Genomic DNA, 17,145 nt, shown 5'->3' with positions numbered 1-17,145 from the left:
TGACGCTCGCTCCCGCGTTAATAATGTTATTCACCTCTGTGCGTGTGTTACTGCGCGGTTATGTGTTGTTATTAAAGATCATCGCTCTACTTATAGCTACGTTTTTATTTACTCTTACGCACAACAAAGTCAGGTGACGCCCACCTCACGCACACACACACACACGCAAACAACAACAACAATAACACGCTCACATGCACCAACAGGAGAAGTTCTGTTGTTACAGCAGCAGGAAGTCAAAATGAGGAAGACAAGAGAACATGTGAAGGTTTACAATATGCAACAGCATAGAAAATAAAACGAGATAGAAATACAGAGAATAGACACAAATTATTCCATGGATACAAAAAATATTTGTAGAGTGTAGTGTCAAATTTGTAAATATATATATATAAATAGATGAGTTTTCACAATAAGAGGCACATGTGGAGTATAATATGACTGTGCTCCACCCTGACTGCTGCCAGTGGTCGAGTAGGTACTCAAACATTTTACATACAAATAAATAGACACAAATTTATCCGAGTAAAAGAAAAAGTACCACTTTTCTTCTTGAGTAAAAATAATTAAGTACGTACTTGCTTTTGAATATGCGTAAAGTATAATTGCTACAGAAATCAAATTAGAGAAAAGGTGTGTTTGGAGACAGGCTCGTAGTTGTGTAAACTCATGTGTGTTTGTTTGTATCTGTGTGTGTGTTGTATACACTACTCCACCAGGAGCCAGGCTCTCCTCCATTTGTGGAGTGAGCCCAATCACAGGATCATTGTGGCACAGGAGATACAAACACACTAAACAGGTGGATAAGAGACAAGCTGCAGCATCTGTGGTGTCTGTCCAGAAGGTGGCAGGGTTCCCCCTCTCTTTGAGGTACAGAGACAGCTTCAATGAGCTGCAGTGGAGTAAGAGAACACATCTGGACACACAGGTAAACAACCACACTACAGCAGTGTGTGAGTGTTTCTGCAGAGGGTCACAGAGGTCAGGAGTGTGTGGCCATGTGAACATTAGACCAAGGTAAAAACTGTTTAAAACAATTGATTTAAACATAAAACTTGAACCTAAAATAAGATGTTGGATGTGCCTCTGTCTTTATACTGAAAGCAGCTTATTCACCCTTAAAAATGCGGATTACTTCCTTTATTATATCATGTACATTATTATTAATATCATGTGCAATAACCGGTAATTATCATGGGCAATAGAAACTTCTCATTTGTCATTTCCATTTCTGTTCTGTTATTTTTAAACGTTTGTAACTTACTCCTCATTACACTTGATATTTTTATACTATTACATATATTATACTATATACCTTTGTACTGTTATACTATTATATAATACTTTGCTATTGTAACTCTGGAGAATTACTTTGGATTAATAAAGTTTTTGAATATACTAAACAGTCTGAGTTCCACAGGCCAGTCTGGTCTTTCGTATCATAGAGACCATTCTCCACCTCATCCTCCTCATCCTCCTCCTCTTCCTCCTCTTCTCAGTCGCTGTCCTCCCGTCAGGTGCCAGCAGGTGTCGCTGCAGTACCACACATTAAAAACCGTAAAAGACTCGCCTATAGTGAGCTTGCGCAACGGTAACGTGCCAATCATCATAATGCATGTCCAGCAGTGTTGTATGTTAAATCAATGGAGAAGGCTGTAAATTGTTCTTCCTCTATCAAGTCTGCAAAACATTGTATCAGTGAATACAGTGAACTGTGCAGCTGTATCACAGATAGATAGGTTGGTTGTTATAGGCGACACATGTTGACACGAAGACATTTATATTCATTCGAGTTTTCAAGGACGAGAAAACAAGTAATCTTAATCCTTAATGGCCCTGTAATAAAATCTAATGTGGCTTTGTCGTGTATTTTGCCAGATGCAGATTGTGGGACTTTGCATTGTGTGGCACTTTCCTCTTCAGCAGCCGAGACATGTATAAAGAAACGCTTTACAGTGTTTGGGTCCATCTCGGTGGGAGGGATTCTTGCTGCAGGAGGAAACTTTGGTGGTGGTGTGCAGAGCGCAGAGGCTGAACTCTCCAAGCGCGCAGCTCCACGCACCAGAGCGCATCTCCCTCTGACACCTGATGAGCGTCTTCCACACAGGACCTCATCCTACAACTGTTCCTTTGGATTTTCATCAAAGCCTCATAAAGAGAGAAGCCTGTTAAATCTTGGAGAACATCAGCAGTGAATTGTAAACTGGACTTTTGAGAGATGGAGTTGTCTTTTCGACGCAGGTGTCTCCTGCTGCTGTGTTTGACAGTGATCCAGAGTGGTCATGCTGCAGTCCAGGTAAGAGTAGTCCAGTTTACTTTACACAAGTTTAAGTACAAACATCTTGTCATTCACTTGTCCAGCTTTGACACTTGTCCAGGAACATCTGGAGCCTGAAAAACTGGCTCAAATGAAGTGAATGTGACCACATCAAATCTTATAATCTGACCAACCTCTGGGAATATTAATATCAGGCCTTTTTGAGAAGTATTTCATTTTAATATGTTAATCATATTATCCACAAAGACTCACCACAACACGCAACACATTCTTCTTTTTTCTTTCTTTATCCAGCTCCAATCTGTTATCATTGTGTAATGGGACCTTTTATGTTTTGCATGGTTTGGGATCACAGTTCACAGTTTCTACTTGAGAAATTACTTAAAACCTTGTCCATGAAGAAAAAACATTGCTGCATCTGGATTTGAATCCTTTCATGTCTTGTCAGCTGGTGGCATTTTCCCTTTGCCTGGGGCAGAGCACTATCTGAGCTCCTGCACAGGTCCACGCTATGTGCACAATGTGAATTTTAATGCATCGAAATTGGTCGTTACCCTCAGAATGCCTGTTCGGGAATTTAAGGTATGCCTTCACAGAGAAAATTGTTCCAATGAGCATGTGATTAATAAACCCTGCTGAAAGGATTAGAGGCACTTTCTCTGAAGAACTTTGCATCGGCTTGACAAGCTTCCCCCCCTCAACTATAACTGCCAGTGGCACCCATGCTGTTTGGAGTCTGCCCGCTCGCAGGATTATCCACTGAGCGTATGCCTTCCTGCCACCACGCAAAAATATACAGAGGAACAACACTTTGTCCCTCCGACATCTGCCAGGCAGCTTTTGTCCAGCTGTGTCTAGAACTGGAAAGTGGAAAGAGATGGAAGAAGAGATGGGAGGCCTTGAATATCTCAAAAGTGAGTGCAATGAGGTCCAAGTCGATTTCAGTAAAATAAATCATGGTGAGTAAGCGTGTCATGTGAGCACAATAAAAACATGTCACTAATATGCCTTGTCAGACTTACATAAGGTCGGTTAATATCAAGGAAAACATTTTGTAACCTTAACGACCATGTGCCTACTAATAAGAGGGATTTAGTTTCAATGACATCATGTTCCACAGCTGCACATTAATGTTTATTGACCACTCGTGTTTTTTTAAAATATATTTTATGACCATTTAACAGAGGCAACCTTTTATTTCTGTGCTTGTTTTACTTGTTGGAAAGTGGTTGCATGTAGTCACATTTTGCCAGGACTCTCCTGCAGCTCCCTGACGCTGCTCACGGTTGCTCGCGCTGTGTTCACAGACGTGCATGGATAAGCACCAGGTGGTCGGGGTGCTCCGTCAGATGGAGAAGTTCCTGAAAGGTCAGGAGATGCGATTCAACGAGGGCCTCAGGATCATGAAGTCGAAGCTGGCGACGCTGCAGAACTCTGTGTCCAAGTTGCCTCAAGCAGACCAGTCAGGCGGTGAGTTAATAAACTGGTATCAAACACACGTCGTAATCAATGTCATCAATAATAGAGGCCTTTTTCAGAGCAGACTATTGACTTGACATTGTAGAAAAACCACAGGTGTTTTTCACAGTGAGCTGTGCAGGGATGGTCATATAGTTCACTATAGTATTTCATACATAACAAGCAAAACGGAAACTATTAAATTGTCTTCCTCATTTTAAAAACGTCTGCGTCATACAGTTTGCTAAGATATAAATAAAAACATTAATCAGATTTCTGATCTATCTATCTATCTATCTATCTAAAGATATGCATGATTCATCGAACAGAATAAGTCTCACACACAGTAGGAGGCTGGCTGTAAAACTTTAAGTAGATCATCATTTAACCTGTGTTGTTTTGGAATATTTTATGCATTAGCTTCACAAAAAGGACCCTTCCAATGAGCAGTTATTTAATTTACATCCTGTTCAGAATAAAGATTCATGACTGAGGTTTCCTTCAGTAGTTAAGTGGTTTCAAAATATCACATTCACAGCATTTTTAGGAACATTCGATTGTTTGATCTTCAAACTTGTTTTTTCCCCCCCTGTCAACCAGTGACAGCAGAGAGCCAGATATGGCTTCTCGTATTATGGGATTACAGATTCATCAAAACTGCACGAGGCCATCTCAGTTACAGAGCTGCGTACACTCGACAGGGGGAAGTGGATTTGTGGAATTGTGTTGTTTGGCAGCGGACAAGCATGAAGCCAATTTGTTAGTGATGGACCAGTCCAGTCCATAACTCTGTGGAGAGCACTTGGCAAGACAGTGGGAGGCTGATACATTCGCAGCAATAAAGGCCCAGGAAAATGAAAAGACGAGTAAAAATCATTGCACGGCCTCAGATCAGGATCAAATTCAAAAGTATTTGGATTTGGTTATTGTTATAATATGATGCATTTATTGCCGTAACAGACACCGATTCCACGTGTTCCCTGAGCTCTGCCATTTTGTTCACATTTGTCTGAAAAACATCTGACACAAAAATTGGTCAGAAATGGCCTCAATGAGTCAAAGTTGGCTGTCGTACTGCAATAATAAATATGAGCTGGACAACATCGAGGTCTGGCAATGCAGAACCTATAATATAGTATCTGAAATGTAGTGTTTTCACTTGAGGTTGATAGAATAGGAAACAATTTCTCACAATCCTCCAAGTTGGAAGAAGAGTGAATGGTTCATGAAAGTCAGAAATGTAATCCATCCACACTGTTATGTAATGTGATTACATTATATATATATGTATATATATATATATACATATATATATATTGCAAACGTTCAGCATAGCATCTGGCTCCAGCGTGGTGTAACTCTGACTCACAGGAATGGCCGTTTCTCTGCTAACTGACTGCAAATGAGGCGTTTGGAGCCTACCTTCCCATGAAGGCTCTCCGCTGACTGCTCAGTGACATGTGTATATCCCCAGGCAGGGAATGCCAGAGGATGTCGGGAGGCTCACTCCACATGTGACCAGCCTCCCTCTCGTGCTCTCTCCCACAGCTTCCACCACCTGCCCCTCCCTGGAGGCCCCAGCTCACGGAACCAAGTTTGGCTCAAAGTACTTTGTCGGACACGAGGTCCATTTCACTTGTTCTCAGGGCTACCACCTCGTCGGCTCAGCCACACGTGCTTGCCGGGACAACGGCACCTGGACCGGCATCAGTGCCATCTGTAAAGGTGAGTTTATTATTTGTTTAGCAACATACAGAAATCACGGGCCTATTAAAATCCTAATTTCTTCATCCCATGTTTAGGAGCTTTTTACTAGCATTATATAACCTAACCTAAACCAAAACTTAAACTTAAACTTAAACCTTACCATACCTTACCTTACCTTACCTTACCTTAACTTTAACACCTTAAAATGTAATGATTAACGTTATGGGGACTCCATAAGAAGGACAAATCCCCTTAATGTGACTATGTAAACAGATTATGGTCCCCACAACATGAGTCATATCTGGACACACACACACAAATTGTGTACTTCTTTCTTAGTGAGGACACTCATTGGCATAGTGAACCCCCTTACCCTAACCCGAACCATCCCACAGCTACTAATCCTTAACCCTTACCCTAACCCTGACCTATACCAAATACTAGCCCGAAAAGCAAGTCCTAAGTGGGTCAGAACACGAGGGCCGGCCAAAATGTCCTCACTCCGTAAGGTTAAGCCTCAAAATGGTCTCACAAAGATATTTGTACAAGTACACACATGAACCCACACACACACACACACACACACACACACACACACACACACACACACACACACACACACACACACACACACACAGATAACAAGCAAAGAAAAGAGCCATTCTTCAGAGGGGCTGGAGCTCCTCAGCATACTGAATGAAGCCCTCGTTAAAATGGCATTAGATGTCTCTGAACACAGAAAAACACCTGTACTGCATTCCACCGAGGGCTGCTCTCCCCTCCAGGTTTGTCCTCCTCATGAACAGTTACTGTAAGATAACGCCCTCCCTCTCTTGCTCATGTTTCCCCTGGCTCTGTGACAGCGGTCCCACTGGACGGGATTTGGTCCAGACATTATACCCACACCATGGTCTGATAGCACACAAGTATGCTAGGCACGCTATTGATAGCCCCTTCAGCCTGCTCCGATTGCGCTCTTCCAAAAAATTCCAAGTGGCACACTCAGTTTAACATTTGCACATATGTTTATTGACATTCATGGTTAAACTAACATGAGAAGGTTCCACTCTGCACAGTATTATCCCTGTTCATGTTTTTCAGCCCTGGAATCAGAGGTCTATATTTAGTCATGTCGAAAGAGCAGCATTGACAGAGTGTGAAACCCTTAAAAGTTAAGAAGAGTCTAAAAATATTCAGCGGAGTGAAGTGGGTTTTTTCGTCTTATGGCTCTGGGGTGGCCCCTGAGGAAGCCAAATAAATATTAAAGGGATTGGTTGTCATCCAGTATCGTATGTCTTCAGTGCTGCAGCTCAAAGAGCAGCAGAGAACATCTGCACAACTCTGTGTCCTGACGACAGGAACAAAGATCATGAGGCATGACGTTCTTTTTATCCACTTGGACAATTTATCCATTTACCGTCTGTTACTGCCAGCAGTTTGCAGTTTGTAGTATTTCTGTATTCAGAAAAGAGTATATTTTACTCAGTATAATCTCTGTTGACCACTGTTTGATGATTAATTATCTACATGCCAGATAAGTCATTAAACCTATTAGTGGATTAATGGATGGATCTACACTTTACACTGTACATGTATGTATTCTGTATTGTTACAACTCTTATATGCTGTCATTTCCAACTTTACTGTGCTCTTAGCTGTAAAGCTAAAAGCATTTATAGCTATGTAAATTTGCACATGTTAAGATGGAGAAATCTTGCAATAGTAATGTAATAGTATACACTTATGGATCGACATTAAAATATTCCCATTCATTCCCTAAATTAGATTTACACATAATTCTGTGAGAAATCAATAAAGATGTTGAAAAACATCCTATTTCACAATGTTAAAGAAAGACAAAAAAAAAATCATGGATTCGTTCCCTGATCTAGAACCAAACCAAAAGTTATTGGGTGGTTCCCTGACCAGTACTTCACCCTTCCACCAAGTTTCATGGTAATCCATCCTGTAGTGTTTGTGTTTTGACCTAAACAAACTAAGATGTAACCATAACCTCCTCGGCTACAGATAAGTTATCAAACCTAATATAAGTGGTTGAATGAATGGAACTACAATTTACACTGTGTGTACTACGTATATATAAGTATCTACCTCTTACATTGCTGCACTGGTCATTTCCAACACTACTGTGCCAAAGGCATTTACAGTTATACCACTTTGTACTTGTTGAGGTGGAGGTCATATAAAGCTTGTAACAAAGTATAAATAAAGTTAGACATTATTGAGAAGGTGTCGACAGCACAGAAAGGGAAAAAGTCTTCACATCTTCAAAACAACTACTTCCTTGCTTTTCTTAAAACTGTATAAAGTGAACTATACAGTATGAATCCATAAACACCAACAACTTTTACTTTGAAGCTGCAGATGGATTCTATTGAATTACACTTTAATAATGATACCCTTCTGATTCTTTGAATCGAGCCGCTACTTTTCCACAAATGGAACAAATAAAAGGGCATCACTGACTTACTGTTGACATGCTGTGCCCATAATGACAGTAGCAGCCTCTCATTCTGAAGTATCATTTATCAAAACTGGATGCATGGACTCATTCCCGCTCTATGGATGGATGGATGGCTCACAGGAAAGACTTAGAGGCTCCTTCACTTTTTTTCCACCTCCTGTATTTTTTTTTAAAGTGTCACACTGTTTTTTAGTGAAACCTGAAGCAAATTCTTCATATTCATATCCGTTCATATTCTTTCAAACAGGATCTTATCTTGCCATCGCTTTTCTTTATGTCAATGATGAATAGGACATCCCATCATCATTTAGTATATGGAAAATCCTTTATTTAAAAAAGAAAAAATGATATAAAAACTTATGTAAACAAACTGGTATTTTAAAGGGTTAAAATAATGTAAATAATTGAATATTTTGTATCCATGACCAGGACTGATGTTGGTTAGTAAAATTAAGTCATTAAAAGTGAAAAGAATATTAATATATATATATAATGATTTGTAGCAGTTTTAGGGAGTGGACACTTTTGTCCATAAAGGTGCTGAGAGGGTAGAGTTTTTTAATTGTGGCACAAAAAAATGTAAATGCATAAAAGTAAATGTTGTTGGGAATTAGTGACATATGCCAGGCTGTATTAACCCTCGAAAAGAAATTACCATGTAACTGAATGTATGGAAAATATTTCATTTTTGTAGGGGTTTTTTTATATAAAAAGTGGAATTACTTTTTTAAAAACTGGCATTTAAATGGTTAAAATATTGTAAATAAATGAATAAATATTAGGTTTTTATGATCAGGACTTTAGTTGGTTCAAAAAAAGTCATTGAAAGTTAAAGATAATATAAATTTATATATTGTTGATATTTTTACTTTTTGTGCGTTTAAAGCAGCACCAGATTTAATCAGCTGAAACACTATGGGCCACATATGCATCCGTATGATGACAAAAATGAGAACATGGGTTTCAGATCGAAACTCACTGGAGGTGTTGAAGAAGCTGCAGGTTAGAAGTTAATCTCCATCTATGCCCACAGACATAAGCGAGTGTGCAAGTAACCCCTGCCAAAGCGGAGGTACCTGTGTGGAAGGTGTGAACCAGTACAAATGCACCTGCCCTCAGAACTGGAGCGGCTCCCACTGCCAGCACCAGACCCAGACAGGTCAGTGCTACAGTCCATACTGAGATCTGCTAATGTACATGTTGACAATGTCTATTTTGAGCGGCATATGTCTTCCCCTGATGCAGCACCACCGGAGTGGAGCGTCATGAATGACCCTGCGTTCAGCCGCAGACCTCGCTGCGCCCAAGTGAACCGAGCCCAACACTGCAGCTGCGACGCAGGCTTTCACATGAGCGGCACCTCTGAAAACAGCATCTGTCAGGGTGAGCTGAAATGCTGTCGTATTTATTTGATCCCTGCACGGAGACTGATGTTCTGCATTGCTGCTTGGTACGGGAATTTGACTTTTGTCAAAAAAAACAGAGTCAGTAGCTTCACCAAAGTAGCAAGTAAGATCTCAGGGAGGAGTCAAGCCCAGTTCACAGAGCTATACAACAAGCATGTGTTGATTAAGGCTACTTCAGTCATGTAGAGCCACGATAGGTCACAGTTTGAACTGTTACCCTCAGGTCGCCGTCTCATGGTGTTACCAGAACCAGGTGATATAAGGTTTCCTTCGTCCCTGTTGCCATTTGGTAAACGGCAGATAGCTTTAACTGTAGTCTGTGCATTGTTTATTGCACAAATTGCTCATTTGCAGATAGTTGAGATATTAATTTTACTGGTGCATTATAGAGTCTCTGAACCACTCTGTAAACTACATGTCCTGTTGTTTCTGTCGGTTGTCAACCAATTACAGTTTGTGGTTTGTGTCCGTTTGTTTGATCCTGGCTTCAAATCAGATTCCCTGAAAGGGACAATAAAGATACTATGGACTTTGAACGGTCATCTTGCAGAGCTGGACAGATAGCAGATAGGTTATTGGGACTTGGATGCTGAGATGATCCCTGAATACGTGAATCTTTCACTCCTCTAGTGATTAATGTTGTTACAAATGGGTAGTAATCTGTAGAGCCAGTCTGTGACAAACAAAATAATCCTCTCGAGAGGTCACAGGCTGATTAGCATTTAGGTCACAGTTGCGCTATTTTTAAGATGTAATTGGTTGAGTAAGATTTTGAAATGAGACTTTTCATGCAGCTGCAACAAATGTGTTTATGTGCAAGATGATGAAAATGCAAAAAGATGGAGTAAACGTACCTTTTGTCTTTACAGATCCTTACCAATATCCCAAGTTACTTCTACGGCATGTGATTACATTTTAAAGGTGGACATGTACATGAATTTCTGCTTCTGTTCCTTGACAGATGTGAATGAGTGTGAAGTATACCGGCTAGACCAAGGAGGCAAGCTCTGCGTCCACGAGTGCGTGAACGTTCCCGGCTCGTACCGCTGCTCTTGCCCCAGCGGCTACAAGTTGCTCGCAGATGGGCGGAGCTGCGAGGGTGAGTGACAAGGGGCAGCAGAGCACAAAGGCTCATTCAGAAGGGCCCTGGCTGCAGGTCTCACTGGGCATGCAGCTCCAGAGAGGAATACCTGCGAATTAAAAAGACTTGAAAAAAGCCTCGTAGCCGCAGAGCTTTTAGTTTCTGCAGAGGTGTCTGTGCAAACCTCGCTACCGCTTCCATCAGCACCCCTGAAGCTAACAGAGCTTTTGCCAGTGGAATGAATGACCTCACCGTCTCCCTGCAGAGAGAATCTTTGGGACATGAGGCGTTTGTGGGAGACTAAACAAGAAAAAATTAAAAAAATAAACACTCATTGCACAGCACCCACTGCTCACGCTGTGGTAACCAGGAAGCAGGGAGTCAGTCTGGCAAGTCTCTCTCCCCGCTCCTTGTTCTTACGTGCCTGTGCTGTTTTGTCCTCCAGATGTGGACGAATGTTTGAGCCAGCAGCACAACTGTAGCCGAGGGACAACTTGTATCAACATGGGGGGAGGCTTCCAGTGCGTCAACCCTGAGTGTCCCCGTTCTCATGGCAACATCAGCTACGTCAAGACGTCTCCCTTGTAAGTAGATATAGCACCGGGTGGTATTTTTGTTTTCTCCCTCGCTTGTTCTGTCAGTGAATAAACCAGGATCACATCTTCCACACTTAAGCATCTTCCATGCTTCAGCACAGAATTTTCGTTAACTTTCACATGACCCTCTGCATATAAATCATATTCAACATTTTAATGTGAATGGGTGACGTGGAGAGAAAAATCTGTCATTAAAGAAGTGCATTTAAAGTTCTCCAGGTTTAATACAAGTTGGGTCTTATTTTGGTACTTCTGGTCATCTTTTTTGTTGGTTGAAATAACATTCAACTCGCCATGGTAACAGCTTAGATCTGGCAACGCAGCAACATCACCACTGGCCAAGTTAACCAAACATTTGGGGGTGAAATCGAAGGCTGCCAATGAAACCATGATGAAAACTGCTGTAAACATTTATCACAGTTTAGCCACCAGCCTCAACGTTGGCACACTGTACTTGCTGTAGTTGTGCATTAACAGTAATACGGTGCAATTATATACTATTAACATTTTTTTTGGTTCACTTCAGTTTTACCTCCAAATAAAGTGGTTTAGATAATGTGGCATCGTAGAGATGTCCCCATGTTCCCAGATCATACTTTCATGAGTTCAGTGTTATTAAAATGAATTGAAATAATGACAATTAAGAGTTGTGGTTATATCAGAATTACAGATTCCTGACATAGAACAGGCACACTCAGCAAAACTTCACCAGACAACGTCATTTATTTTCTTTTTCTTTTAAAACCACGTAGAACGTCCGTGTCATTGCATCTTTCATCGCCCTCAGCAAGACATGAAACAAAGCTCTGTCTTCTTCTAGTGAACCATCACTGTGGTGAAATGCTGCTCCTCTAACAGCTAAGGGAATGGATAAATGTTTAGGAAAACACTTGTAACAAGGAATAAAGCAGGAAATAGAGAAGGCCAGTAGCTGTGTCCTGATTCCATACTGTATACTCATGCTTGTGTACTCAAATTCACTTCATTAATGGTATGTCCCACAATGCAGTACCCAAATGAAATAGCTACTTACAGCTGCAAGAAATGAAAGCCCCCCGCTGGTAAAAAGATAGTTTTCAAACATGGCAACATGTCCCCTTTATGCTTTTTATATGATAAAAGACATATTTTGAGGTAAGCAGTAGGAGTTTGTGATGTCACAAACCTAACCAACCAATCCTGTCAACTTGTGGGTGGGGCTTACTGGAAAAGGCTCCTCGGCTTCAGGTGCCACTGTGAGGGCGGGAAGATAGGAGCAGGGGCGGTGACATATTAGTAAGGTGAAGAGTTACATTTAAGTAATTTAAACACCATGAGGGGAATTTTTTTTTAATTACAACCTTATAAATATATGTCTGTGAGAGGTGAAGTAAGATTGTGACCTGCAGGGTTCATACGTTAGCAAAACTTTCTTGTTGTTTCAACATGTTCTGCTCACAACAGCCTAGAGACTTCAGGCCCTTGACCTCATATGTGCTGCATGTATGTGTCACAATGAAACACTGTCATTACATGACAACTGTTAAACACACAGAGAACATGCCCTGTCATGGTCCCTCATTAACATTTGCTGTATTTCTGTCTTATAGTCAGTGTGAGAGAAACCCATGCCCCATGGACAGCCGCTCCTGCCATTTGGCCCCCAAGACCGTGTCTTTCCACTACCTGCCTCTGCCCTCTAACCTTCAGACTCCTGCCACGCTCTTCCGTATGGCGACCGCGGCCGCCCCTGGGCGCACAGGCCCAGACAGCCTGCGATTCGGCATAGTGGGCGGAAACTCCCGGGGCATGTTCGTCATGCAGCGCTCGGACAGACAGACTGGCGAGCTGATACTGGTCCAGCAGCTGCGCGGGCCGCAGGAGATCAGCATTGACGTGGACATGTCCGAGTACAGCGACCGCACCTTTCAGGCCAAGCACGTGGCCAGGGTCCACATTCTGGTCTCACCTAACAACTTCTGAGGGCAAGGTTTGAGGAGGGAGACAAGACACAGAAGAGGAAGAAGAAAGAAAACGTTTCCTCATCCCCGATCAGAGATGAATTTATATGAGCTGCCAGTCGCAGGCCTAATTACCAAAAGAGTGAGAAAGTAACAGTATATGGCAGAAACGCATCATGGAAGCTTCTTTAGTCAGGATGAGCTATGATGTTTGACTGAGGGAGTCTGAATGCATGAAATCTAGCTAAAGCATAATGAACGTGTTGGGAGGGATGGAACTATTACTGTTGCTTTATGTTTGTATTTCTGTCCATCATAGATCATGTCTGAGTAGCTCAGGGTCCGGCCCTGGGGCTGATGCACTGCCCTCGCTTTATTGGTGATAAATCCCTATAAGTCATTAGTGCTCCTGTGGCTCTAATTTATTGGAAATATTGTCGCTGGATTTTACATTGTAATGCCACATGTTTATCTTCTATAATATTCTGTATATTTGTTTTTTTTTGTACTAGCTTGCTTCATTTAAAGCACCGGTCATTTAACTATGGGAGTTGTTTTTTTTAAACAGTAGACGCAGTATTGTACCAGGGCGATGGTTTTTATTCTCTATTCAAGAGTGTGGTCTTACAGTTTGAGAGCAGGACTTATTGATTTCACGTTCAAATGTTGTAATGCTTTCACTCAAAACCCTGCGTTTGTACTCAAATAGCCTCTGCTTGTGCTTAGATTTCCTCAGCTTGTGCTCAAACTGTGCACTTGCTTGCACTTGGACAGACATCCTGCGCTTCAACTTCAGCTCTTCTTCTCACGCTCAAGCTGCTTCTGTGAACATAATCGTCTCGGATTTCTCCTCTGCTCGTGGATTCTTTCTTCTGCACTTGAAATTGATTTTTGCAAAGTAGTTTTTTGGTTTCGTTCACGCACAGAGGCAGCATGAGAATAACAACTGAAGCTCAAGCGAAGAAAGTCTGTCAAAGCAACAAAACAACATCTGAGTACAAGGGCGTAGTTTGAGCAAAGCAGCGCATATTTGAGTGCAAGCGCAGGGTTTTGAGTGAAAGCATAACAAAATCTAAGCATGAAATCCATTAGTCCTGTCCAAAAGCTCTTGAAAAAAGATAAGAAAAAACCTCCATAATATAATATTACTCTGTATGTTACCCAGAAATAGTCTCATATTCTCATATTCTAATTCATAGATGATTTAGCGAGCTTGCCGGCGCACTACATAATTTATCTGGAATTTTAATTGTCTCTGCAAAAAAAAACAAATAAAGCCAGTCCAACTTTTCAGCATTTGTTAAAACTACCTCACTTGATGTTGAACAGTGTGCTAGTAAATGTTCTCGTGTCGGTGCTTGTTCTCATTTTACATCCACTGAGAGCGAATTTTAAGGAGCGAAACGCAAACCAACACATAGCTGATATATGAATGTTGGATGGCGATGAACAGTTCTCTGAATGAGTGGATAAAAGGTTAAAACAGGAAGAAATGTGTTTTTCATACGATGACTCTGAGCCAATGGTTCACAGTGAACACATGGCAACAAAAGGAGCCTCTCAGTATTCCTGTTTGAATTGAACACAAGGAACGAGATGTCACATTTCGAAAACATATCTCAGTGTGTCTATTTGTTACAGAAAGAAGAGACTAATGCTCACCACATGTGTTCTCTCAGCTTCCCTCGCTCCTCGGCCGGCTCCATCCAGGGGTTTACGTTGCAATAAAAGGAGGCCAGAGGAGCTTCATGCTTTCGGTGAGGGAGTGGATGGTGAGAATCAAAACACATGCCGCGACGGCACGCACTGCTTTGAAAGTGACATCGTGCCTTAATGGCAGGACCTAATTTCCTTCAGTAACCGGACCAGGAGTGCTCACATTGCAGCCTTTGTTTCAAGCTTTTCGCTCAGGCCGTTTGATGTTCACATGTTTCATCCATTCTCTGGCTGAGGGATGTTGCCAGCGACGATTGGAGAGCGCTGAGCTACATAACACAAGCCATTTGGTGGAGGGTAATGATGAAAATATACAGTGGGAGCCTTGAGGTGAAGCCAGCACAGTGTGGTCACAGAAACACGATGACTTTCCTTCTCTGTCTGCTCTTCCTCTTCATGCTCGAGGTGACTTCAGAGCATCATCATCATACATAAACGCAGGCACATTCAAAAATACAGCAAAGTAACTCCAGCTTTATGGAGCTTATCATTTGTTTTTACACAATTGCTTCTGTTTATGAAAGGCACCCTGGGCTTTTTTAAATGTCAACGGGGAAGTTCTTGCATGAAATGGGCACAAATCCAGTAAAAGTTTGGTACATGAGAAAGTCTGGTTTTTAGCTGCAGGGCTTTACTGTGTATTTGTAGCTGGACTTTAAAGCTCCTGCACATTTTTTCACAAAAAAAAGGATGAAAACAATCTCCTCATCAAAAATTCTTGAAATTCCAAGGGCAGTAAAATGTCGAGCTACAGTCAATGCAGTAGCCTTCTGAAACATCCCTTAAAATTGCCCATTCATGCACCAACCGTAAATCCTTTGTGAAAGTGAAACAGCAGAAATGTTTTCACTTTATGGATCGCCATCAAAACGTTAAAGAGGCACGTGTGTTGTTTTGCGGGTGGGTTAGCGCAGAATGAAAAGGCACAGTGGAGGAATTCAGCTCCACTTTTATTATGCCGGAGAGGAGAGAGGTCGTCTGTGGATCAACTTTCATGTGGGATAAATGTTTGGAGGAGGTCCAGAAATATGTGAGAGGAACAGGAAAGCAGAATGCACGTCCCTTTGCGTTTGTCTCTCTTGACTTTTTGAAGTGGCCTGTAATCTTCACTACAACGATGACAAATATCATTTGACCATAGTGTTACTTCCAGGTTAGACAGAAGTATACATAACAAGGATGGCCCTCAGTAGAGAACATACCTCAGCCACGGCCCAACAATCCCCTTAAACTCAATCAAGCTGCACTAAATTACACACACTTATAGAAATCAGTACCCAAAACATGCCTGATTTTTTTCATTAATAGATCAATTAATTATTTCTTGGAAAATCAGTGAAAATGTAAAAAAAACAACAAAGAAATGTTTTGTGAAAGGGGTGAAATCATTGGTGGTAATAAGTAAATGAGAAAACTGTTTAAGAATCGAAAACTAATACATTTGTTTTGCAGGTTACTTCAATGTAAAGCTGAGAGGAACCAGACCTCTCTCATTATGAGCCCACACAGCGTTTCTCTGTTTTAGGGTTTTCCCCTCAAAGACATAGTGATGGTTTTATTACCTCAACCACAGAGGTTATATTTTCACCCGTCTGTTCAGTTTGATTGTGAACAGAATCCCGCAAAAACTACTCAACATATTTTTACTAAACTTGGTGGGAGGATGGGATATGGACCAAAGAAGCACCCATTCAAATTTGATGCAGATCCAGATCAGGGGGCGGATGCAGGACGTTTTATTTTAACATTCCAAGTTAGGTCGTTTTAAAAAATATTTTTCAACAATTTCCTAGGGAATAACTCATAAATCTTGATAAAAAAAATGTGGACATGTTAAAGGGGATGGATATTTATGAGTACAATTTGTTGCAGATCCTTGTGGATTTAAGTGTGAGGGGGCTTTGTTCCACCACAGTAACTTGATATATTTTGTCACAGATCTGGACAAAGGAGCGGATCTAGGAATGTTTTCATCACTTTCTTTAACATGGGGTGATGGGACCCTTGGGGGGTATTCAGCATTCTACTTTCATAACCGTGTCATTGCAGTTTAAGTTTACTGTTTGGTCTTTTAAACCAAATACTGTGGCAGATTTCCAAATGTGTCTTATTTTAATGAGAACAGTACAAGAGTTCTTAAAAGTGTCGTTAAAACCCATCATCACGTCATTGTGCAGGCCAATTTCTAAAAGTGAAACCAGAATGGTCTCCATAAAATTACTTGTAAAGTTGACATGACAAATTTGTTTTTATATGTTCTGTTGTTTCAGCTTCTTAGTTACAACCACATTAAGGTCTAATGGCTTGAGAGAGAAAAATACCACAACTGGGCTTCATTCAATCTTGCCTGTTAATATTTCAGTCCCTGCGTTTCATTGTCATTCATCATAATTTTCCTCACAATAGCCTTTTCATTCAACAGATCCAACCTCTCAAATCTGGTATTTGCAAGACAGCTTTAAAAACAGACTTTAAATC

The 17,145-nt window shown here is 41.2% G+C and overlaps 1 protein-coding gene across 1 annotated transcript; it reads left to right on the top strand.

Annotated features, from left to right (window-relative positions):
* The first annotated feature begins 2,001 nt into the window (after nucleotides 1-2,001).
* LOC118119349 (fibulin-7) lies at nucleotides 2,002-14,244 on the top strand. Its single transcript, XM_035173238.2, has 8 exons — nucleotides 2,002-2,296; nucleotides 3,586-3,748; nucleotides 5,285-5,461; nucleotides 8,962-9,087; nucleotides 9,174-9,311; nucleotides 10,296-10,433; nucleotides 10,861-10,999; nucleotides 12,601-14,244. Exons 1-8 carry the CDS (start codon nucleotides 2,219-2,221, stop codon nucleotides 12,971-12,973), a joined length of 1,332 nt encoding a protein of 443 aa, XP_035029129.1. The 5' UTR covers nucleotides 2,002-2,218; the 3' UTR covers nucleotides 12,974-14,244.
* The last annotated feature ends 2,901 nt before the right edge of the window (nucleotides 14,245-17,145 follow it).

Source organism: Hippoglossus stenolepis, chromosome 12 (assembly GCF_022539355.2).
Source record: "Hippoglossus stenolepis isolate QCI-W04-F060 chromosome 12, HSTE1.2, whole genome shotgun sequence".
In the NCBI taxonomy this organism is placed as follows: Eukaryota; Metazoa; Chordata; class Actinopteri; order Pleuronectiformes; family Pleuronectidae; genus Hippoglossus; species Hippoglossus stenolepis.
The sequence above is the reverse complement of the archived record's forward strand: the minus strand, read 5'-3'. Positions and strand labels throughout refer to the sequence as shown.